At 41.0% G+C, this 25,041-nt stretch overlaps 1 protein-coding gene across 1 annotated transcript in view; it reads left to right on the top strand.

Moving 5' to 3' along the window:
* Positions 1 to 25,041, top strand: part of LOC118429436 (speract receptor-like) — a 38,822-nt gene that overhangs the window by 1,999 nt on the left and 11,782 nt on the right. Inside the window, exons 2-24 of the mRNA XM_035839922.1 lie at positions 1,312 to 1,497; positions 2,681 to 2,815; positions 5,502 to 5,649; positions 6,893 to 7,063; positions 7,478 to 7,627; positions 8,415 to 8,581; positions 8,929 to 9,064; positions 10,532 to 10,686; positions 11,253 to 11,358; positions 11,624 to 11,702; positions 12,002 to 12,104; positions 13,059 to 13,208; positions 13,430 to 13,534; positions 13,833 to 13,904; positions 14,440 to 14,602; positions 15,150 to 15,299; positions 15,635 to 15,806; positions 16,373 to 16,513; positions 17,018 to 17,141; positions 17,581 to 17,686; positions 18,113 to 18,250; positions 20,983 to 21,081; positions 22,945 to 23,036. Coding sequence (XP_035695815.1) covers positions 1,312 to 1,497; positions 2,681 to 2,815; positions 5,502 to 5,649; positions 6,893 to 7,063; positions 7,478 to 7,627; positions 8,415 to 8,581; positions 8,929 to 9,064; positions 10,532 to 10,686; positions 11,253 to 11,358; positions 11,624 to 11,702; positions 12,002 to 12,104; positions 13,059 to 13,208; positions 13,430 to 13,534; positions 13,833 to 13,904; positions 14,440 to 14,602; positions 15,150 to 15,299; positions 15,635 to 15,806; positions 16,373 to 16,513; positions 17,018 to 17,141; positions 17,581 to 17,686; positions 18,113 to 18,250; positions 20,983 to 21,081; positions 22,945 to 23,036 — 3,048 coding nt within the window. The remainder of the gene's footprint in view (positions 1 to 1,311; positions 1,498 to 2,680; positions 2,816 to 5,501; positions 5,650 to 6,892; positions 7,064 to 7,477; positions 7,628 to 8,414; positions 8,582 to 8,928; positions 9,065 to 10,531; positions 10,687 to 11,252; positions 11,359 to 11,623; positions 11,703 to 12,001; positions 12,105 to 13,058; positions 13,209 to 13,429; positions 13,535 to 13,832; positions 13,905 to 14,439; positions 14,603 to 15,149; positions 15,300 to 15,634; positions 15,807 to 16,372; positions 16,514 to 17,017; positions 17,142 to 17,580; positions 17,687 to 18,112; positions 18,251 to 20,982; positions 21,082 to 22,944; positions 23,037 to 25,041) is intronic.

Here is a 25,041-nt window from a genome sequence, read left to right as displayed (position 1 = left end):
TTGTACCATTAATTTCCCAATGTTTCCAACATATATAGATAGGTTCAAACATGTTCACACTTTCATTTTCATTTGTTTGAACAATTTAGAACTACAGTGACTGAAATATTCTTTTGCTTAGAATAGTTCAAATTTATTACAAATATTATTTCAAAACCCTCTCGGTGACTCGGAATCGACTCTATAAAGCGGAGGCAACAAAAGCTTAACAGAGATACCACATAAGTCATTCATGCACTGATAAAAACACACGTGGATAAACATGTGACTATAGTTCAACGTAAACCCGAACCCATGCAATTAGCCGGTTCACGGTGTGAATTGTGCATGCGTGAGGGCGAAGGCCGCCACCTCGTAAACAGTACTTGTGTATACTTTTCTTGTTAGATGTTTTGTCTTAATATCTCAGGGGTTTCAACTTTGCCATTTCACAGAAAACATATCACACTGCGTGTGCAATTTAAACTAGAGGTGGTTACCGGTACAGAAAATTCAGGTCCAGGTACGGTCCAGGTCCAGAAGATCAGGTCTGGACTTGAACCTGGACCTGATTGTCTGTGAAATCTTGTGAATGGCTTCAAAGGATTCTGTTAAGTGACTTCCACAGACGTTTCAAAGTCTTATCTTCATGTAAACAACACTAGCTTCGACCAAGTTTGTAGAAAGTTGGTAAAATGACTATCAACTCTCTTTTACTTTGCCCTTGTTATTTACTTTGGCCGGTAAGCCACATAACGCGTGAACGCCTGCCGATATAATTTGTTCATTTTCTAATCGATCCAAGATCCGGTCACTGATTTTTTTAGGTCCGGCCCACTGATTTTTCTGGACCGGTCCACCCCTAGTTTAAACCATGAAACATCCTTTTGTACACGTACATAAAAGCAACGCCAAGTGTAATGAGAGCTTATAGGCAGTTGGGAAATCAATACACGGTTGCTGTTATGGCAAGTCCTCCTATTTGAGAGTTAAGCCTTCTGCAGGCTTCAAAGCTACCTTTTAAAAGATCTGAAACTTCTTGTAGTTAGAGTCTGTCTTGCTCTTAAATTGTATTTCCGGTCCATTATGTCTGGTAATTATAGAAGATCTCTTGTGCGTAAACGTTTCGTTACACGTGACATACCGGAAGCCATGTCTGATGTTTAGATGGCGTTTTATCGATAGGACTACATCAGAGAGAATAAAGAAGATACTAACTTTTCTATGTATCTTGATCAGACTGTGGATTATTGCTAGGTTCCAGAGAACGTTAGGTCAAAGTTGTGTTAAAAGAGATCATCTCCCGAGTTGATGTATACAAACAAGTTATAGGTGATAAGCCACGTTCGTAGCAAAGCTTATACGGATATTGGACTTTATTTCAAACTCTTTCAGGTGAGTTTCTCCAACCCCGGATTGGTCATTTCGGGCGCCATGACACTTGCTGTTGATGACGTCAACAGAAACCCTGCTTTGCTGCCTAACACGACGCTGGAATTTGTCTGGAACAATACCGAGGTAGACACACCCCCTCCACACTACTTATACAATAAATACGAGAGGCGGTCAATAAGTAATGTCCCTGACCCACTTCCAGTCGTCTGATCTAAATGAAATTTTGTATGTGTAATGATTCATATCTTTATAGGTTATGTTGCAAAAAACAACTCTGAACTAATTTTGTTTTCTGATTTACTGGTGTTTGAACTGAGTCAGGTGCGAAATGGACCATGTGTGAAATGGAACCAGTTGAGTGTCGCGCAGTGATCCGGTTTTTGTATTTGAAAGGACGCACACCAAAGGAGACTTTTGATGAAATGAAAGAAACTTATGGTGATGATGCCCCATCATATGACCTTGTAAAACGCTGGCATCCTGAATTCAAACATGGCCGGAAGTCTGTGGAAACAGCTCCCAGACCTGGTCGTCCCTCTTCTGCCATTGATGAGGCATCTGTTGGAGGACCAACCTGGGGTGTCCTACAAAAACGGTGTCCAGAGCTGCATCAAAAGATTATGCATAACTCTGGGTGGTTCCTATGAAGAGAAAGACTAATAACTGTGCCAAGTTTCATAAATCTCCTGCTATGGAAAATGGGTCAGGGGCATTACTTATTGACCGCCCCTCGTAGATCTAGCAATGCAGCATCAGAAATACCTGAGGAATACACACTTCAAATGTTTAGTTGTTCATAAGAAGGTCTCGGTGGCATCGTATTTTTGTGTGGCCGTCTTAAAGGTTAAGGTCCCAATTCCCAACCCGGGGCCCGGGTAGCTTTCGAAAACGAAAAAAAGGCAACAAAAGGCACAAACGTAAAAAATATAGTTATTAGCACAATTTGTGTATATTCCTTTATAAACACTTTTATTTTTATTTTCCGCAAACATCCCAGTCGGGGCCCGGTTGGGAAATGAGACATAGGCAGTTAACGTTAGAGGAACTAATTGCCGATATCATTGTATTTACCATTCATCATCTCCAGAAAGTACGGACCTTTCATTTGTAATAGATATTTTATTGTCCATATGTTAAGTCAACATGTCTTGTACTTGAATGTATGTTCACCTGTGACGGTAGTCAACATTATGTTACAATTTTAAGAACCATACATCCGTACACAACATAAAGCGCTTACCAACAAGCTTTCGATCAGTCCTCTGCATCCTTATCAAGATGTCTTGTTGAACCCCTGTACGCCAAGGGTTATGAAGACGGTTCTATCCGGGCCCTGACCGAGCAGTGGCGGGACGGAGTGGTCGCGTTCTTCGGGCCGGGGGAGACGTGCACCACCGAGGCACGGATAGCGGCCTCGTGGAACGTCCCCATGATATCTTACGTAAGTACAACCCTCTTATTAACACATGTAAATGGTACTGAAAACATTTCATCAGTTAGTTAAAAACGTCTTAAGAAATATGTAAATCACAATAATGCATCAGAAAATCAAATCCGGCCATGATCCATGATGAGGGGGGATAAAAACTCAGTCACATTTGGGACTGCATCATTGCCACTGTAGCGCCACCTAGCTGTAGCGCGAAGTAGAACCAGTCAGTATTGCCATGAAGAAGTTGATCGTGATGATGGCAGACGTTTCAGCTTGTATCTAGTGTACACAACAGGTGCTTAGCGGTTATGCATAAAAAGTTATCCTGAAGTGGCCTCGTGGTCTTATTACCTGCTCATTACTGTTCAAATTTTCCTCATATCTAGATGGCAGGATTTGCACCAGCCAACCGCTTACCAGTCTCTGTGTGAATGACCGCGGTAGTCCGTGTCGTTTTAAGCTGTCCAAAATGCAGTTGTTTACGTCTTTGGCCGCCAGCGAGCCCCTTCGGCCTTCCATTTAGCTCTGTCATCTTTGGGATGAAAAGTTTAATCATCGTCAATGTGTTGCTGACGTTTTCATATGAAGGTCTTTTAGCTATCTGATGAAAACACGCTTACATTGCTAACTCTTTTAATTTTTTTTTTAATTTGAACCATTTCCCTAATAGCATACAGTAATTGCTAGTCGTCGGAAACTCAATATGTCAATATTTTATGAACTCCGATAACCCAGAATACTACAGGAAGCCCTATGGCGTCTAGCCATGCTCTTTTGAATACAGGAAGTGCATGAAATATGATTTTCATATAGGGACTAACATGTAGCCCAAAGTTGTTTATCATGAAATCATAGAATTACCTGAACAATCATGTTTTTAAACACTACAGCTTACTAGGTTACAGATGCAATGCCATGAAGTGCCCTCAGATAAGATGTACATGTACTTGTATATCTGTAACGCGTCCCTACTCCGCATATCCTTTCAAGCATAATAAAACATACACATCCGTTCACCGGAGGCATTCATAATAAAGGTTCTTTTGGAAACCTCTAGACTTACAGTAATCTTATCATTAAGGTCAGCAGTCACTTGCCTTAGCCGCAACTGTAATGACTCATTAACGCCTTTATAAGAACTGGTCTCTAGGTGTAATGATCTCATTTTACTAAGTCGAAAGCCTTCCGGAAATCAATACGGCAGGATGGGTTAATTCTCTGTTATTGCAGTTCCGAGAATCGTCTAATCTTATGCAAATCAACGCTTTTGTTAAGCAAAAATACATTCATACAATGTCAGAAATATATGCACGGAGGAGTCCTTCTTGTGTGCCATTCTTTTTTGTAGTTTGACAATAAAGTCTTTGTCGGCTTATTTTGTGAAGTGGATTAACTGGACCGTTGTGCTGAATGTACTACATGGATATTAGCATGCCAATCATGGTTTGTAATGAGTCTGAATACACAAGTATTCTTCATTCTCATTAACTCTAATAATCTACCCTTTCTCATTGAAAGACCTGAGACATGCGGATGCATTATTAACTAGATACTTAAATGTGTCAAGGAAAATAATCTACCAAAGAGAGACAAGAGAAATCATTTGATACATTTGTATATCTAATTATTCACAGAAGTAAATATAAGGCAGGTAGTAGCGTTTGTTTTCCGTTTTCACCAGAACTATATACTGTGCAACCAATTACGTAGGTTGCTACGTAGGAATACTTATTTCCAGCAAGCACTTTACAACATCTTACAAACTTTGACCTCAATATAGCAGCTTGACAAGAGTATTCCTGCCGGGTCACATCCTTAAGATCTGAGCAAACACGTCAAGCTTTCTTATCTTTGACGATCTTCGCTTTCAAGGCGGAAGAAGTTGTTCTCTAACTGTGCGAGTTGAGATGAAAAGAGCATTAAATGTGATGTATTCGTCAATTTGAAATCCAAATTTCTAGACCTCTGCTCCCGAAAAAATAAGGTTAGCACTAAGCGATGTGATTGGGGGGACGTTTCGTACTAGACAGATATCACCCTTCGGGGGCGAGGGATATTGTACCGTGTTTGGATGAATGAAAAGCCCATCGCTACTCAATGAGACTGAGCTACGTTTGACTGCATATTGGCATTATGTGATGAAGCAAATGCGGTCTAGACTGATAGCCCTCAGGCTAGCTCTTTTGGTCAGCAGCTACAAAAAGCCTAACACGTCCTTTATAGATTTTATTGCCATTGCAGTGTCCTTCTGCTTAAACGTTGTAGATTCTTACTACGAGTATGTCGTGATTTTAGTTTCGATTCCTACGCACTAATTAATTAGCCATTCAAAGCATATTAGGTTGCAATGATTACTACTCTCTTTTGTGTTCTTGCGGTGCACAAGAACCAAAAAATTCGGAAAACGTCTTTCGGGGAAGAAAATAATATAATCTGATTCCAATGATGCTGCATCATGATGACATGATGATAACTGAAAGAAGAGATCTCTTAATTTAATATGATATACAGTTCGCACAACTGGCTAACTTTCCCAGAATTTTCCAAAACTTCTGAAGAATTATCCATGTCCCTTGAGACATCACATTGTTAATCTCATCATTCTTGGAGACATTGGTCAATCTTATAAGAAGTTTTTTCAAGAATCAGACTGTCAGTACGAAATCATAGTGTTTTATGTATTTTCCTGTTTAAGATGTGTTCCGAGTACCCAGTCTCAGACAAGTCGCAGTACCCAACCTTCGCACGGACCCTGCCACCGGACACACAAGTCTCCAACTCCATCCTGGCGCTACTGGAGAACTTCGGCTGGAACAATGTCACCTTGGTGGTGTCAGAGACAGGTCAGTCTCAAGGTCAAGGTCAAGACGTCTTGAAAGAATCTTCAGGGAGAAGAACATGCTTCTTGAATTACGTAGACCCGTTCTTGCCCCCGAAGCATTTTATTAGGATTTGCACATCACTAGCTCGAGCGGTGTTTTGATATACGGAGGTGGATGGGATTGGAAGATTCAACGAGATTTCTTGAGAAATCTTTACCTCCCTTGATAGTTGCAAAGCCTCTTTATCTCATGTTAGCGACCTTTTAGCCCCATGCGGTGAAGGGAATTTTAAGTGAAGTGTACAAAGAGGTCTCTATAATGCGTATCCTGTATGGTTCAACGCACATCTAAAGGGAACATAGTTGTTGTTATTCAATTTTGTCTGACTGGAAAAAGTGAGGGAAGACCATCAATAGAATGGAAAGAAATAGGATTAGATGGATATAGTGAGGAGTACAAAGTTAAAGCATTCTTACAATATATCTTATAAATTGGTAACAGAATTGGAGTTTGTTGAATTGATTTGGATTTGATTTCGGTGAAAGGGGATGGGTTTTGTGAATGTGAATGGTTCAAACCAGTGTCAAATCGGTTTGTTTTCAAACTGTTTTAAGAAACCACCTATCGAGGTGTTTTCAGACGAATTTGATTTAAACATGATTCACACTTCACAAATTGTATCTAGTTTGAATTTGAATTTTAAACTTAAATCCAATTCAACGACCCTTAATGTTAACGGACTTAACATTCGATGTGACTACCATACCATTTGAATCCATTTTTATAAATCTCAGTGTAAACGTGGCCTAAAGCAGAATAAAGAGACTATTTTTGCACGATCACAGCTTTATTTTCACCGACGTTTTAGTCACCTTCCTCAGGACGATTCGGACTGAGTGAACCAGTCAGAATTGCCCTAAAGAAAGTGACAGACGGTCACTTAAAACATAGAAAATAAAGCTGTGGTTGTGTAAAAATAGTCTCTTTATTTAGTAGCATACCAACCTGATGAAACTATTCAAAGGGCGGCCTAAGGCTTAGGTCACATTTCTATACCGGGCCCCGGCCAGAATGTTTAAAGAAACGAAAAATTAAAATGTATACCTAGAAATATACATATATCATGCCCATGAATCTTATTTTGACATTTTGTGCATTTTAAGGTCTTTTATATCATTCTTTTTGCTCCTGAAAGTTTCCGACCGGGCCCGGCCGGTTTGGAAATGTGACCTAAGCCTAAAGCAGTTTGTATCTAACCATGTAGAGACGTGGAGAAGTGTTGCTGCCAGCCTATGGGAGGTCCTGCCAGCCTACAACATCACCATCGCCTTCCAGATGGACTTCGCCCATCCGTACCTACCCGGGCTCAGTAAAGGAGATGATGGCAGGGACCCTCTACTAACTATAGTACACCAGACGTACATCGATACTAGGAGTAGGTACTATTAGTATTGATGCTGCAATTTATAATGCTAAGACTATTTGTCTTGCCAACTTACAATGTATATGCAATATCCGTTTCTATTTTACGATTGCAGTTAAATTAATCGTAAATTTGCAATACTTATCATATTTTTGCATTGAATTCAAATTTTACTTCAAGTCAGTCAAATTAGTCACATACATATGTTAGAAGACCGTTGAACGTTGTAAAATGTGATAGTTTTTAACGGTCTTTCAGATCTCTCACTGATCTCTCAATAGTCTCAAAGGCTATGCTTTGGTCGCATATCGCTTGCACAATGGTCTCGGTATGGGCCTTAACACAAAGCCATGGACTTAAGATGCATGGATTTCAAACCTTTATCAAGTATTTATTCTCTTGTGTTTTTGTCGTTCTGTATTGCAGTATACATCGTACTGGGGAAGTACTTTGAGGCGTTGGAGTTTGCGCACTTCATGTATGAGATGGACCTATTGTCTGGGGGAGAGTACATGGTCATCACCGTCGAGTTAGATCAAGAGTACAACCGTGACTATCCACAGAGTCTCATGCAAGGTCGGAACACTGTAGAAATTCATAATAAGCCAGTACACAATTCATATGTGCGCGTGTGCAGCCTTACGCATGTGTTCAAGTCTCTCAGCATATAGATATAGAATTGGCAGGGACCTCAAGCGTTTACATTTGTCCACGATACATCACACTGCGAGGTGGTGCGTTTTCGAGAAAGGGTTTGATTTGCAGCATTGGTGCTTTCCTTGGTGCTGAAAACCAGGTGCTGGTCACAGGTTCCTTGCATTAACTATGGAAACATTGCGGAAAATTCTTGCGGCTGCAAAATTTTAACTGTTTCAGCGTTGATATCCTTGAACTTTGTTGTTTTTTGTTGTACGCTTTTTTTGGACCAACCTCTCGCGAGAGTATAGCCCGTCTCGCGAAAGATAGATTTCAAAATGGCGCAAGAGATTTAACAGAGAACTTAGCATTAGTTTTACTTCAAACTTTTTGTTACATGAATATCCATACAGTCACAAATGTTTACAATAACAGGTGTAGATTTTGCGATGGTAAAGACGATGTTGTTACTATAGAGCGTTTCATAGACGTCTTAGGACACCGACATGGTGGCGCTCGCAGTTATCTGCATTTCAGTGAATTGAAAGCTAGTCATTTTCGGGCATCTAGAGATTCTCTGACATAAATCCTGTAGTACGTTTGTACAGAAGGGAATGCCAGAAGAATGCATGAAGCTTGAATATGACGCTATGTACACTTCAGCTATGAAAAATTGAAATGCGAACCAACACCAACATACTACGCCAGCCTGCTTTGTGTATTTCAGGTCCGTTTGAAGCTGACTTGCGGGAGGGTATCATCGAGGCATTCCGCTCCGTGTTGGTGCTCGTGCCGTCCCCTCCGAGTAACCCAGACTACGGCCTGTTTGAGAGAGAAGTGGACCAGAAGAGCAAAGAACCGCCTTTCAACTTCTCCTCCAAACTTACCAGACGGGTACGCTGATTGATTTTGCGTATGGAAACTATAGCAAGAAGAATATGACTCGCATATGGGAAATTCACAACTGCGAAAACACTGAAAAACAGACATGCTAAAATTCCTCTCCGTGAATTAGTCTTCTGTTCCGTCGACCCTAAATTAGATGACTGTAATGTATACCACTCCCAGGTTGAAACATCGTTTTGACCTCCAAGTCGACCTTCCAATCCTGCTAGTTTCCGATTACGCCATGTTCCCCTAACATCAAAATCTACCAGCACAGAGCCAAAAACACCTTTGTAAACTATAGTGTAGAGGTCATCTCGGCTATTTTTTGTGTGCACTTTTTTGTTTATTTTTAGATCCCTCGAACAGCGGCCTACCTGTACGACTCCGTCATGATCTACGCGCATGCGCTCCACAGGACCATTCAGAAGGGCGGCAGTACCACAGACGGGCAGGCGATCATCAAGAACGCCATCAGCAGGCAATACCAAAGTAAGACATATTCATCATCATCATCATCTTGTCGAGCTAGAAATATTAAAACATTATATGTAAACTATCGTTTTAACGCAAAAGACATAATGCCAAATTTTCTGTTGATTCTTATACTAGAAGCCTTCATCAGTCATTCTGACCAATCATTTCTGGCACGTGACTCTTACAAAGGTCATGTGACCATACATGTTGGAAGCACTTGCGACTTGGTCACTCTATCTGAAGAAGGCAGAACACATTCAAAATCTGTTACACTTTTGTGTTGAGGCAAGAGTTTTGTTGTAACAAATATATTGTTTATCATATGCTTAAGCGCTTGAAGCGTGAGGTTGACTAAAACACTCACACTCACATCGTATGCTAGGTAACAATGAGTCCCAGTTCTAGATTGCTGATCGACAAAACAAGACGAATCATTGTCACGACAAATTCTCTGCACAAATCTTCTCCAAGCTGGTGGCACAACTATGACCTTCCGTACTGATAGATATGACCTTCTCACAGATAGAGAAATCCCATAGGATAAAGTACATATCTCAGGACGTGACCACGCACAATTCACCCACTACAACTGGCCTGTTCTCCACAGTTCGTCATTTTCTCGGTAATTGCCAGATGAAATATAGGATAATTGAGGATCAAGCGGTAATCTGCTATATCATTTAATCCTTGGTGATACAATAATAGGCAATTAACCGTTATCACATCATAATTTATGGCTCGTCAGGCCATATAGAGTCGACGTATAGTTGCAGCTTAAGTACGTAAAGTTGCAAGCAACGTAAGTGCATGTACGTAAAGTTGCAACTGACGCTTTGCGGAATTGAAAATCACTTTATAAACGTAACCATACATCTGCATTGGTGCTGATTTTTCATCCCATAGACGGCTAGAGTGCGTACGCGTGCATAAAAAATCATGCTCACTTCGCATATTTTAGGTGTCCGTTTCTGCATTATTTGAAAGAAAGCGCGATAAAGTTTTAAGTTTCGTGACTTTTTCCTAGCTTTCTTTCCAAGACATACATTATGGCGTCAAGATTTCCGATCTGATTTGGGGTTTTTTTTCATTATTTTCTTGGCAGCTTGATTTGCCTGTGTAACTATTTACTGGCTTGGTTGCACTGGTGTTAATATAGATTATGTGAGCCCTTTTAAACGTCTTTCAACATCTCTTGTCTTTTCCATCACACTGATATAAATGACAACAACAATGTCTTCAATGACCAAAGCCATATCGCTGATACATTCTGCCCCTCTGTTAGAAGGACTCTACACATATCGGTATGGAAGTTGAACACAACGCTACTAGTGCACTATCCACCTGCTAGAGTGTTATCTGTGATTGCACAGCTATGTGGCCTAAGGGATGACAAAGTGGAGATGGGCGCCGCCCTATACTATGATGTGGAAGTAATTGCACTCTAAGTGAATTTAAAGAATATTAAACCCTTTCGTTCCACAGGTGTTCTTGGGAATCTGATGTACGTAGACCATAACGGGGATGCCGAGATCAACATCACAGTGCTGTCCGTGAAACAGTACACAGACCCCGTCACCTCGGAGCACACGTACGGTCTGCTGCCTGTGGCCATATTCAGGGAGGAGGACGGGAGACCGGTAAGGGCACGGTCACATTGGTCGTGCGATCGTAGTACGATTTTGATGCGATAGGATTTTAAAGCAGGCCGTGACAGAAGGAACAACCAACATGGATCCAAAACAGCAATTTGTGTACCAAGACAGTTTGAACTTTGCAGATGTACATTTTTGTCCTCCAAAATGCCGGAAGTTAGCGATCTTACGTTGATCGCACGAACTATGTGACCACGCCCGAAGACAATCAGTCAGGAATCTGCCATTCCGTTGTGTCCCACGGCACGTTTTGAAAAATGGCACAATTGGGGATGGGGCAGGATTTGGGATGGGGCAGGATTTGGGATGGGGAATAATTGGGGATGGGGAATGATTTGGGATGGGGAATGATTTGGGATGGGAATGATTTGGAATGGGGCAGGATATGGGATGGGGCAGGATTTGGAATTGGGCAGGATTTGGGATGGGGCAGGATTTGGGATGGAGCATGATTTGACCTCTAATTGGTGCTCCAGGTATTTCAGAGTGTGTGGAGAAGGATAACCTCAAGCCAACCGTTCACACTTACGCCACTTACACTTGTGCTCCAGGTATTTCAGGTCACGGCTGCAGATGGGATAGACTGGGTAGGCGGGGACCCTCCTCTGGTGGAGCCGCCATGTGGGTTCAGAGGTCAAAGATGCGTGTCACCACCAGGTAGTGTAACACTGTTGACATTGTGACGTTGGTAACGCCAGTGCGTTAGGAGTGTTTGCACTCAAGACGGAAGCATTGTCCGCCATTATGAATGGTTAAACTTAGGTTCGACCAATCAGTATTATGGCTGTATAGAATGATGAGATCTCTCTCTCTCCGTCTCTCTCTCTCTCCCTCTTTATGATATAAAATACACCTCACGAAAGATTTGTTTTAATGTATCTGTCAATTGTAATTGTTCGCTGTATTGTTCTATTGCTCACAGATTTTGCGGCGGAAATATCCAGTGGCGTAATAGGAGGCGTCTGTCTGATACTGTTTATTATCGGACTGATTGTTTACAGGTAGGAATTATGACGAAAAACTTTTCTTGAAAGTGTTTACTATTGACATAATTGAACTGAGAACTGTAATTTCAAAGTGCTAAACTACGATGTCCTTAGTACTGAAACAATGGTAACTTTCAAATATTTGACATAGTACTGGAATGTGTTACATTGTAGCAACAATCATCATAATACTTTTGTTTTTTTATAATCAATATTGTTTGATAATTTTCCAAACTGACGACGTCCGTTAATTAACCTCTGCTGATATGCGTTGCCCCTTGTCCCTGTTCGCGTTGTCCCTGTTTGCTTGTCAGAAATTACAAGTATGAGTCTGAGCTGGCCAGAATGCTGTGGAAGATTGACTATAAGGACATCGTACGCCGTGGCATGCGGAGCAGAATGAACAACAGCAGCAGGGTAAGTTCTCTCTCCCAATGTCCATATCCCTCTCCTCTTTCTCTCTCTCTTTCTCTCTCTCTCTTTTTCTCTCCTTCTCTCTCTCTCTCTCTCCTTCTCTCTCTCTCTCTCTCCTTCTCTCTCTCTCTCTCTCCTTCTCTCTCTCTCTCTACATGGTACTTCCCTTAAACCACCGTTAGCTAAGCTTAGCAATAGTCTAGTTCTGTCTTCATGAATCCTACAGGGACTTCTTTGCGTCTTGTAGTGAAATGGACTTCCTCACGGATGCTGATGTGCTGATGTAGTTTAAGTCTTGTGAGGCTGTAGGGTGACTCTCAGCTGACCTTCGCAAAATGAACCATTACTGTCTCAACTACAACCGCGGCCCTCAGATAATCAAGAAATCTTCTTGCTCCCCGTTGTACGTAGAGCATCGTTGTATAACAAGCCTGTGAAAGCAACAGACTGACCCTGGCTGTCCTTCGAACTAGCCGTCCAACCAAAAAGAGCAAATTTTTGCACCTTCTATATTTACCTCCGTGAAAACGAAGGTATTGTTTTCGGTCTGTGTTTCTTCGTTTCCTTGATTGTCTTCGTGTGTGTACGCAAATATTTGAATACTATTGAGTGACAGGATGTGAGGCAGGAGGTAGTGTAACCGGAGACTGACAGGATGGGAAGGTTGGCTTAGGTCGGGTCCAAAGTTGCATAGGCAGAAAGATACATAGACAGAGTTAGCGAAAAAATGCACAATAATGAAGAAAACGAGAAATTCACTAAAATTTTTGGTTTGACCGAGGTTTGTGGTTTGACCGAGGTGGGTGTAACAATCTGGTTGGTGGGTCAATGACGTGCTAGCGGCTTGTAATATAACAGTACCGAAAATTCACACTTAGATGTTGATCACATGACAAATATATTTCCTACGTTTCCACAAGAACTTTGACTAACGCTTTGTGTCTGTTTTTCTGCCAGTGCCTGAACGTTTCCCAATTAACGATGAACAGTGACACGGCGCAGGTGTTCGCGCACGTCGGCTACTACAAAGGTGCCACCGTGGCCATCAAATGGGTCCATAAGAACCACGTGGATCTAACCAGAAGCGTTCGGAAAGAGCTCAAACTCGTAAGTAAACTGGATTGCGTTTTGGCGACGCCTCAGGGGCGATTCCTTTGAGTATCACTGTTAATAGTTCGTTTACCATTTTGGGTATTTTAAGACAGCTCTTGATCCATCTCTTGTCTTGATTTTAAACTTGAAGCTTAACAAATACTACATTATTTACTTAATTTTACACTGGCTTATCATCATATTTATGGTCCTCTCTGATTCGTTGTTTTTCACAGATGAAAGACCTTCGGCATGACAACATCGCCACCTTCATCGGCGCATGCGTCGACTCCCCTAACATTTGCATCATTACTGAATATTGCACCAAGGGCAGTCTAACGGTACGGCTACATTTTCTTTGCTCGGAATAGGAGTTTTATGGTACACATAGATTTTGCCCAAAAATATTTCGGTAGTCTTGCAACCTTCCTCCGGATGCAAGCTGGTTAATTATAGCATACTGGAATATGTTTTGCTACAAACATTTGAAAACCCCCTTGTTCCTCTCTGCAGCAACGTTTTAACAACTATTTCAACCTACAGTCAGAAAGCCTGTATTATGGAACTATATCTCTCAGTGGTTAGATATTTAGTGTGCTGATATATATGTACACCTGTTGTCGTTTCTCTGTACTGCAGGACATTTTGGAGAACACTGACGTCAAGTTAGACACTATGTTCACGGCGTCCATCGTCACTGATATTCTAAAGGTGACTAAATCACACTTGTTTTTCCTTTGAAAATAACACGAACATGTGACCTTATCATTGCGGACACATGACGCCAGAAATTGGTCCAAAGAAGTTTATATCGCCCACCGCCAGTGTCAAGTGATGACTGCTGCCCAGGATGTACATAACCTCCTCTATTCCTCACATACATGTAGTGCCAGTAAATCTCTGTTAAGTAATAGCTACAGTTGCAATGTGTCTAATATAGATAGCTTTATTCCCCCTTGCATCTTGTCTAACGTGATGTCCATCATTACTCAAAATATATATAAAAGTGCCAAGAAGTATATATAGCCCCCTCACCGTCACTATGTAATGATGGTCAATTTGCTCTGATTGAGATAGCCTCCATTTCCCCTTACATACGCATCTAAAGTGTTGCCAGCACGAGCGATTGGTGAAAAGTGCCAGAGCGTCTATATCATCCCCCGTCACTGTGTAGTGATGGCTGGCGTGCTCTGATCCCTTATTTTCCTCACATAGATGTTTAACACAGACACTGTGTGTGCATTAGGGTATGACCTACCTTCACTCGTCCGAGCTGAAGTATCACGGGAACCTGAAGTCATCCAACTGTGTGGTGGACAGTCGCTGGGTGGTCAAGGTCACGGACTTCGGACTGCAGGAGTTCAAGGCCGGCAGCAAGGACGAAGCCGGCGAGCATGCGTACTACCGAAGTACGTCCGCGTTTTCTCTTTTTACACAAAAGAAGTAGTGGGCACTTTATAACCATTAAGCTAGGTTCAAAGTTTTAAAGTAATGTATCTCAATTCAGAAAGAAAAGATATTGTGGACGTGAATAGTAAATGCCGTCCACTTCTTTGATTCGGGATGAAAAGTGAAAGAATGTCTGAAAAATTGTTTAGAGTATTTTTAGTGAGAAACCGAGATCATTATTCTAAATAGTCTATAATTTTCCATGCTTCATGTTTTAGCTGTTCAAATGAATCACAAGAAACTGCTAATTATATGTAACTCTACAACTTGTTCTTATCGACTCTTTCAAATACGAAAGAAAACACATTGGCCACCATTACCGATACTTTGATATCATGTGTCAATTGAAGATTGGTATAAGCTATTTCAAAGTTTCACAGCCTTAAACAATGCATCATGACTGAAATTGTTGACTGGGAACTGTGAAATGGCTTATTCTAACAAACTTTTCCCGTGCTCATCTTCTTCTTTTTGATCAAGTGTTGTATATTTCCTATTCAACATTAGACCTGCTATGGAAGGCGCCTGAGCTCTTACGCGGTCCAAGCGTTCAGGCCGGAGGCACCCCAAAGGGAGACGTGTACGCGTTCGGCATCATCCTGTACGAGATCGAGGGGAGGGAGGGTCCGTACGGCACATGCGCAGAGGATCCCAAAGGTCAGCAGGTCATTGCGCATGTCAAGTGACGACGGATATACGCTTCAGTACCATAGCCAAAAACGATTTCTGCATTTTTATACCTCTGATTTGTATAAAAAATTTAAAAAATGAAGAAAATCGTCAAAAAAGTGAAAATATTTTGGTCATAAAATGCAAAATCGAAAGAATTTCTGTAACACTACGTGTATTATTTTTCATCAGAATCGCAAGTTATAAGAATTTTCATTTATACAATCATCTGCATGGTTATACAAATGGCAATGAAAACAATCTTACCTAGCCCTACATATGTATGTAAACAGTATTTCCGTTCCATTGGTACTGTTTCACAGAAATAGTGGAGAAGGTCCGAGCCGGTACGGACCTGTTCAGACCGGATACCCAGCACCTGGACTGTGAGAAGTTTGTGATTGACGTCATGCACACCTGCTGGGCGGAGCTACCGGAGTCGCGCCCCGAGTTTAAGACCATCAGAAATCTTCTCAAGCCCATGAAAAGGGGAATGTAAGTCTGCCATATCATATATATATATGCATCTTCATCCACTGGGCCTGTCACCTGTATATATATACACCAAGCAACGACCCTGGGGTACCGACCTGGGATTGGTCCCATTGCTTAATTAACACCGCAGTCATCAGCCAATCAGATACTAGTACTCCCTGATTTTGTACTACTGGCCAATCACGTCACCTCTTGACCATAACTCCCAAAGACTAACGCCCCGTGCGCTCTTGACGTGTAGTGGCTTTTCTCCTGACAAAAATACAGATAAAGGGATTCAGCAGTACAAGAACACATAAACCCAGATGAAATTTTCTGATAGACGCAATGCAATGCAGTTTAACGTCATAGTGTATTACTATAGTTCTTCCTGTGCGAGATATACCTTGTGCTTTTGCTTTCGAAACGGCAGGACATTTAATGTTATTAGGAGTACGCTAATTGCAAGTTAATTAGTCAAACAAGAATACTGTTAAAACGTAACATGGCGACATGTGCTCTACGATTGAACTTTAGGATGTTGGTTCTAACTTTCTTTTGTGTCTTTTTCTCATTTCTTTTCTCAGGAAGTCCAACATCTTCGACAACATGATGAACATCATGGAGAAATACGCCAACAACCTGGAGGAGCTGGTGGAAGAGAGGACGCATCAACTGGTGGAGGAGAAAAAGAAAACTGACGCTCTTCTGTACAGCATGCTACCGAAGTAAGCCGTGCACAACAGTGTATGCTTATCTCATAGCTCGGTTTAAAAATTTGTATAGCATTTTATGATGTTAGTTATTGCCGTATAAACGGTAAGTTTAGACATCCATGCGTCTCTTAAGAAATACAGCGGATACTGTCTGAAACTTCTAAAATTACATACAGTTTCTTGAGTAGCTATCATTTGGAGTACAAACATATGGTAAAATATACCATTTTACGCACCTCTTTATGCATTTACGTTTGTGTCTTTATAGTTGTGAAAAAAAACTCTTAATAGCAATACATTTGAAAACATTGCAAGTGCAGGTAAAGTTTGACATATGGTCAATGGGGTAGGAATATGTAAGCTATTTGCATAAGTGTTAGTCCGATGCTCTTTCTGACAAAATGATACTCCTTTAAAATATTCATTGCACTTTCCATTCAGTATGAATAAGGTGTCATGTGTCACATATAATAACAATATAATCTACGTGCTCACCATGATGCCCCATATTTGTAGAACCGTAGCGGATCAGCTGAAACGCGGGAAAAGAGTGGACCCAGAGTCGTTCGACATGGTCACCATTTTCTTCAGTGACATTGTGGGCTTCACGTCACTGTCAGCGGAGAGCACTCCTTTACAGGTGAAGAGCGTTCGTATATCATATCATATCATATCATATCGTATCATATCATATCATATCATACCAAACCATATCATATCATGTCATATCATATCATATCATATCATATACCATATCATAGAGGAACTCAGGAACTAATGGAGCTCGTCAGGCCAGATAGAAACTGTTGGTTCCATGTTAAGCCAGGACCTACGTTTTACGTCCCTTCCGTCTAATACCACACAAAGTCACACACAAGCAAACAAACAATCAAACAAACATATATATATACACACACCTATACGCGCATACACACACAAACATGCATACACATACTCATACGCACATTGATTATGCACGCACTCACGCAGACTCTGTTCTCATGAGACACCAGCAATGCCTTAGGAACGCCACCTAGCGGTTTGTTAACGCAGTTCAACGTTATACCTTTCGCACACAGGTGGTTGACCTGCTGAACGATCTGTACACCTGTTTCGATGACATCATCAGCAACTTTGACGTGTACAAGGTGGAGACCATTGGTGACGCGTACATGGTGGTATCAGGTAACTGTTGGTTTTGTGATGCAATACAGATCTGCCAGAGGACGCTCTTATGCCTTCTGTTAGTTCTGTACACTGGAGCATCTCTTAGATGTCTAGAGGAACGATTAACATACATTTGCCAATACCTTCCGTTCGCTGCTTTTAAGAATGTTTATTCACATGGATTGTAGATTTACTGTACTGCAATACACGTTTCATCTTATACACCATTCAAACATATTTAGATGCTATAATTTTTCTTGCGCCGATTTTGTGTTCATTATTCTTCGTTTCTGTCTTTTTATCAGTCCCTAATGTATTTCATTTGAAGGTACATTGTCTTGTTGGGGAAACCGTGCCCCTTCAGGTAAACTAGCAGTTTGTACAAAGCTGAAAGTGCCGCACTGCGGTCTGAAATTTCAATAAAGAGTCACTATATCATTCCAGGCCTCCCCTTAAAGAATGGTGACCGCCATGCGGGTGAGATCGCGTCCATGGCGCTGGCTCTGCTGAAGGCTGTCTCCAGCTTCAAGATCAGACACCGGGGAGATCACAAGATGCACCTCCGGATAGGTATCCACTCAGGTGAGCATTACAGTCCGTACTCTCATAGTTAGGTACCCGATAGCCCTTTTAATGGGATTGTTCAAAGCGGGGTTGTCTTTAAATTCATCGTTTGGTTATGTGGCGGTCTGAGCTTGTTACATGAAATTGTATAAATTTGGTAGCGGTTTGTGATGTATGAATGGTGTAGTTCTAGTAGTTCGACCTCTCTAATCATATGATCAATCGCTACTTTTGAATCAAACACCGTAAGTTTGCCGTTGGCTGTGTGGAGAGATATTAGCTTCGTACTCGGACACCAGAGCACACGTCAGCTTCTTACTTGCAGTGACGATGGACGCTGCAGTTCTATTGATTATTGAAGGGTGGGGCGTTTGACTACGAAGCTATCATGCTTTATGCATTGACTGTGTGCGGTTCAAGGCCATGTCCAGTACTTAAGAATGTGTAATTGGTTCCGTAGATAACATAAGGTTTATACAGGCTAACAAAGTATTAACAAAAAACATAGCATAATGTTGTTCAAGCTGCAGACTAATGAATAATCTAGCAGGTTGTTGTCCAAATCATAAGACTGAAATCGTCCACATTAGCAGACAACAGTCAGCACAAGTACTGTTGTTGTAGCAGGTACACTTCATTTTAAGACCAGTACACCGCTAGCAGGCTAAGAAATCATGAAAAATGGGCTCGCAAAGCTGCCCAGGTAGACCTGGTATGTTTTTTTTTGTCTTCTAAATTTTGAGATTATCATTCAATGACAGCAAAATGGCCATGATTTACCTGGATTTGTATTTTCCTTAGCCAGTGATCATAGATTTCAACTCTGGTACGTAATGATCCTTTTCCCCCCAAGATAAGTTGGACATATCTATGGCAAGCCTAGATCTCTTAGCCTAGATTGCTATGTTAGGTCTCAAGTATGTCAAAGTACTTGTGGAAGAAAAAAACGTTTATTTCAGGTTAAACCGTTTCCTCCGTGATACAACAGTGCTTTTCCTATATCTAACTTAACGATTGTGTTAACTGTGCCGCCATAACGATTCCATTGTCGACGAGTCACCGGATCCATATCAATCAATTTGTCCGTTAACTCAAATATCGATCAGTCATAATTCCTTCCTCCAAAATAGACAACTGGAGAAAACGTACTCCATTCCACTGTCAGTAATACCCACTACATCCACGCCCATCTCCATGGAATATCTGTATTTAAATAAATTTTAGAGAGGAAAGAGTTCTCACTACTCATTCGGACTGCCTCCTCCACAAAATTGGATGAAAATAGCTTTTGTTAATTGCATTTACGCAAACGGCATTTTCCACATGACTTGTACCCCTCGGCCTGTGAGTGTCCCGGATGGTGTACCTCAGGGCAGCACCCTGGGGACACTACAGGAAACGGTAATTGGCTGCGTTGAAAGATGAGTCACCGCGTAATGAAAGCTCGAAAGATGACTGTTGCCGAAAGCCTCGCCCCTTAGGGAAACTGTTTGAGGAAAAAATGGCTCATTATTTCTAAGCCCCGCTGAAAGCTTCTTGAGTCATAAAGTAATTTTTTCGCCTTGATGTTACAGGGGGTCAATATTTTGCCTAAACCCGATGCGTCAATTTACTTTGTGAAAATGGGTTAGTGTAAAATGAGAAATGGATAGGCTTTGGTAACTCATTTATTTTCTAATTGGTTTTGTCATCCTGACTACACGTTTTATGTAGAGGAATTCCTAGAAGCAGCGGTTGATTCACGCCTCATGTAACGTTGCATGTATTTTCCGCACCATAAACTATTATTAATCACAAATGGGGACTCACTTGCATTTGGGGAAAACAATTCTTCATGTGCATTTAGGTTATAATCTTTTTATCTCCTAAAATTTACATCAAAGCTACATTATCAAACTGAATTATGGATTATACCTATGCAAAGAAGAAAGCCAGTCCTGATCAAACAAGTTTATAGTGTTTAGATATGTTTATGGTGTTTAGATATAAAATTGCATCTTGATACGTTTTTTTAATAAAGAATGAATAAAGAACACCTTTATTGTACGTTTCTGCTCTCACAAGCTAAGTACAGGCCAGGATGATAAAGTTCTAAGTAGTTTTGAATAAATAATATAAGTACAAGTACTAGTACATGTACATGTACTAGTTTCTCTTCGTAGTAATTTCCCACAGTTTGTCGAGCGTGTGTTTTTTTTGTATTCTTTGACGCTTTCGAAAGAATAAAACAAAACCTCAATTTGTCATAGCCGTATCTTCTACACTCTTTTCACACCATTGTGCGATACAAAGTTTATTCTAATTGGTATGATAATGATTATGAAAAGATCGGTACCTCTCCATTGACTGAGATTCTAAATTTCATGTAATGTGGTAAAAATCACAATAGTCTGGAAACAACCCCTTTCGTCATATGTAGTTTACTTTAGACGTTCAAACTTGTCTAAGACACACCGTACACAAAAAAGGGGGAATAATTTTCATTAGTTCATTTCTAGTGACAGCACAATTCTGCAACTTTGTTTTACAAAATTCAATCTGGATGTGGTGTTTCATAATTTCTTTTCCTAAAACACGAATTTCCTTCATCTACGTTTACTAAATTTCAGACGTAAAGGTAATGGTAGCTTCTACATTTATGTATGTTTAGCTGTAATTAAAGATTCGCCGTTGATAAAATAAGGGATTGTGCCGTAAGATATGTAGACCACATTGTAGGCCACTTAAAGAAAGGTTTGTCCTTGTTGCAGGTCCTTGCTGCGCAGGAGTGGTAGGACTGAAGATGCCACGGTACTGTCTGTTTGGTGACACGGTCAACACCACGTCACGGATGGAGTCTAACGGTCAAGGTCAGGGTCATGGTCACTTCTTCAACCGTCATGTCTCCGCAAGTGGTTTATGTAATTTTAAGAACTCTCCTCTTATACAAGAAAGGGTTCTCTTGCGGCATTGCGCTTTTAGGACACGTCCGCTTTTGTCGAACGACAGAGTAACGACAAGTTTAAGGTACTCTTCACAGCTGTCGGCGTGTCGTACAAATTTCAGCTTTTTGTGACGAGGAGGTTTGCCTTAGATTCAGCCCGGTCGGGCAGTTTGGGGGAACAAAAGTATGGTATGAAAGATAGAATAAACACAAAACTATTTAAAAGCATAATTTGCACATATTTATTGATATACAATTCAACTTTTGTTTCCGCAAGCAGCCCTCTAGGTTGGGAAATGCTTTCCCCCTCCCTTTACGACACTGGGATAAAAAAAAGCTTTAATTTGAATGCACTTTATCTATCCTACATTTGAAATACCAGAATTTCATCGACAACAGTATATGAGATACCGCCGTGTGTATTAACAACGAATTAGGGGAACAGGTTCAGAACAATATACCATGTAGTTGGTATGACAGAAGAAACGCAAGGAAAAACACATTTCCTTGAAAAAAACGTAGTAAAGTCATTATAAACATTCCTAGAACCGTGAAGCTTCTTGTAATCCCACAATTATTTAAACATCGAATTTCAGAGAAGGTTATTTTCGCTTTTGATAAATTACTCTGTCCACACCAACCCAATGCCTGTCAGTTGGGCTTCTCCCGTTCCTTACACCTTCATTCAAAGTCCACAGATGTTTTTGGACCTGAACCCAATGTCAAAAGTTTGACCATGAACTTATTTACACTGCTCTAAGATACCGGATATTGAAAAAAACACCCTATTGTCCCGTCCGCATCCATTGTTGGACTACATACACTTGTCACATATCCGCCATTTTGTAGGAGATTTGCTCTCTTCTGTCCATGACCTTGGAGTCAACTCTTCCAAACTCTGCCAGCTTGCGAGCATCCACAGAGTTAATGTACACAGGTGCCTTCCATAGCTTCCAGGGAATTCCTGACCCGGTGGACAACATGGTCCCGGCAACAGGCACAAAAGCAACATCATCCAAAACACAAAAAGTCATTCACAACTCGCCCGCCATGTTTGTTTTTCCCACCCTTTCCTAGCCAGTCGGTTGGCGCTACGCTCACATTGCCGCACTAGTCGGTGTTGTTGTTATATATCTTTTGTTGTATGTAGACTTCCACCTTGTTTTTGAGAGCAGTGATGTAAGGTTTTGTAAACTTCTGGGTAAGGGAAAACATTCTTGAAGGAGGTTGAAACTTAAATAACTTCTTAGAAAGTTGAATACCCCAAAATTGTTTTCAGATATGGAATCATAACTCTATCGCAAATTCATCGCAATCAAAATACATTGTACCAAACATAAAGTCAAATGCATTAAATGCAAAAAAATATACAAAGAAGAATATAGAAATATAGCAAAGTAAAATGAATGCATCTATGTCTACTTAAAATCACACTAGTGCAGCATCACCTTCTGATGCAACAATAAGGTCCTGCAGTAGACCAATTCATAGCTTAAGCAGGTGGATATCTTTTGGGGGCTGTACTTTAAGAAACCTTTGCAGAAGATCGAATATATACAACATCATAAACGTCAAGTACAAAGAGACGTCAAATTGTCTAAAATTTGTAATCGTTTGAATCTACCTTACTCCAGTATCTTGTCACAGTTGACGTGTCTCTAATTTTGAAAGTGTACTAGATATTGAGTACCGTTAGATATTTTTGGCATGGCACAGATGTGCTTTTTTGACAGTTGACTATTACGTACTGTACTTCAAAGTTAACACTTGTATGGCGTTGTCCTTCTAGCCCTGAAGATTCACTGCAGCCAGGAGTGTAAGAACGTCCTGGACAGACTGGGAGGATACCACTTGGTCAAGAGGGGGGTGATCCCAATGAAGGTCAGTTTTCTACATGATCTGTTACAGGAAGTTAAGACACAGCCGCCATATTGCTTGGTTAAATTAGTTGATTCATAACAATCAATGTGAAGCTGTGTCATACATAATATCTGTGTCATGCATAATACCTGTGTAAGTTCAAATTTACATGGTAGAATTCAGGTTTAACCATCCAATATGGAGGACAATCCTGACGCAAAAGTCACGTGATTGTACTTTTATACATATATGTTAACACTTAATGTTTCGTACCGCATTGTGAGAAGCGCCACCTAGCTGCAGTGTGGAGTAGAACCAGTCAGTATTGCCCTGAGGAAAGTAACAGACGGTTACCGAAACGTCGGCCGGCTGCCGTTATAAAAAAATTGGTTGCAAATGAAGTATTTTGTTTTCTACCCTTTTGGATCGTAACTTCTTTTCTGACGACGCTTTCTTATCAGAACAAGAAGTTAGAGTTCTAGGTTGTCAGAAAAACGTTATGGTCTTCATTCCAACATCTTCTGGAGGATTGAAATGCGTTTGCCTGTAACCGCGAAGTGCCTCAATTTAGATTGACGTTCCCTAAAGCCCCGGTCACAAAGCGCGTACGATTCCTTGCGATGGACTATTCCGCATATCGTATGATGAGCGCAGTACATCGCAAGAAAATCGTAAGCATCGCAAGCCATCGCAACGCATCGGATGGTGTTCAAAATTTTCCCAGCGTCGCACGATTTTTCACTTGTGTCTCTTCTGTATAGCCGTCTGACCGCTTTTGTGCTTCTTTAACCAACAAACATGTGGACGTAGCTGTTAAATACCTTCCTATAATATCTTTAACTGTAAAAATAAATTAAAAAAGACCATGACAACAAGAGTATTACAAGCAAAAGTTCAAATCAAGCGTGAGTACTGGTATGGTTATCTCGGCCTGCTTGCCGGCTCTACGTGTCAGGCTCTTTCGAAGATCGTATCATGATATGCTATCAACAAAAAGATGCAATCATACAAAAATCAAATGATAAGCATTATATCATATATATTTCCGACTCAGAGAGCCTGCCTTTATGTTCGAGTTGTCCCCATGGTTATTACGATTATGGTAAACAGACCCAAGACCGACGAGAGCTGAGATTTGATCTAATTATAAACTCACGTGCATGAAGCGATCAAACAATTGTCTGCATCACCTGTGCGTGACGCGCTGTTCTCTGGTTGCGACTGTGGAAGTTGCGACTGATATATTTCCCCTTTTCGTCAATATCGACAATATCAGGTAAAACTGAAACCATCACAACATACTAAAAATCATAAATCTATAACCTCATCAGTAGACAAAAATTGCCGTAATGAACTCTGCTATGGGAGCAAATAAAACCTTACGACGATAGCGAAATTTTGAACATGTTCAAAATCCATTTCAGCTCTATTTTTCGCCATACGACGCTCCCCGATTTACTATGATTCACTGCGATTGACACAGGCACGCTCTTATGACCTCATCGTACGATCCACTACGCGCTTTGTGACCACGGCTTTATATACTTAAACCATTGCTTCCGATTTTCTTCCGACTTACGTCGCACTGCGATTATCCTGCGCATCGGAAGGAATCGCAAGGAATCGTACGCGCTTTGTGACCGGGGCTTAACTGATGCGAAGCTCCCGCAAATTGAAGCTTCGGCCTGGGAATTGGCGGGAAGATGCAAAATTGGCTGCATGTCGGTTACCGATGTAATGGAGGCGCCATCGGTATTGATTGGTTAAGCCTGGCCTAATAGCCTGATCGATTGTACCGAGAATCTGCCCAGCTTTACAGCTTTAACCATGCCACTCCTTCACCATTGAATACTATCGTTCAAAAGGACTCGATGATACTAACAGATCTTGATACATGTGTACATGTTAGATGTGATAACTCTCACAAACAATAGGTAAATATATAAAAATCACTTTTTATCAGTAGAGATGCTGAAGCCCATGAATAGCCCCGCCTACTTGTGAAAAGGTATAGTACACTAAGTGC

The sequence above is a fragment of the Branchiostoma floridae genome, chromosome 13 (assembly GCF_000003815.2).
Source record: "Branchiostoma floridae strain S238N-H82 chromosome 13, Bfl_VNyyK, whole genome shotgun sequence".
Classification (NCBI taxonomy): Eukaryota; Metazoa; Chordata; class Leptocardii; order Amphioxiformes; family Branchiostomatidae; genus Branchiostoma; species Branchiostoma floridae.
Note: the sequence above shows the minus strand (reverse complement) of the source record. Positions and strands in the feature narration are given on the sequence as shown.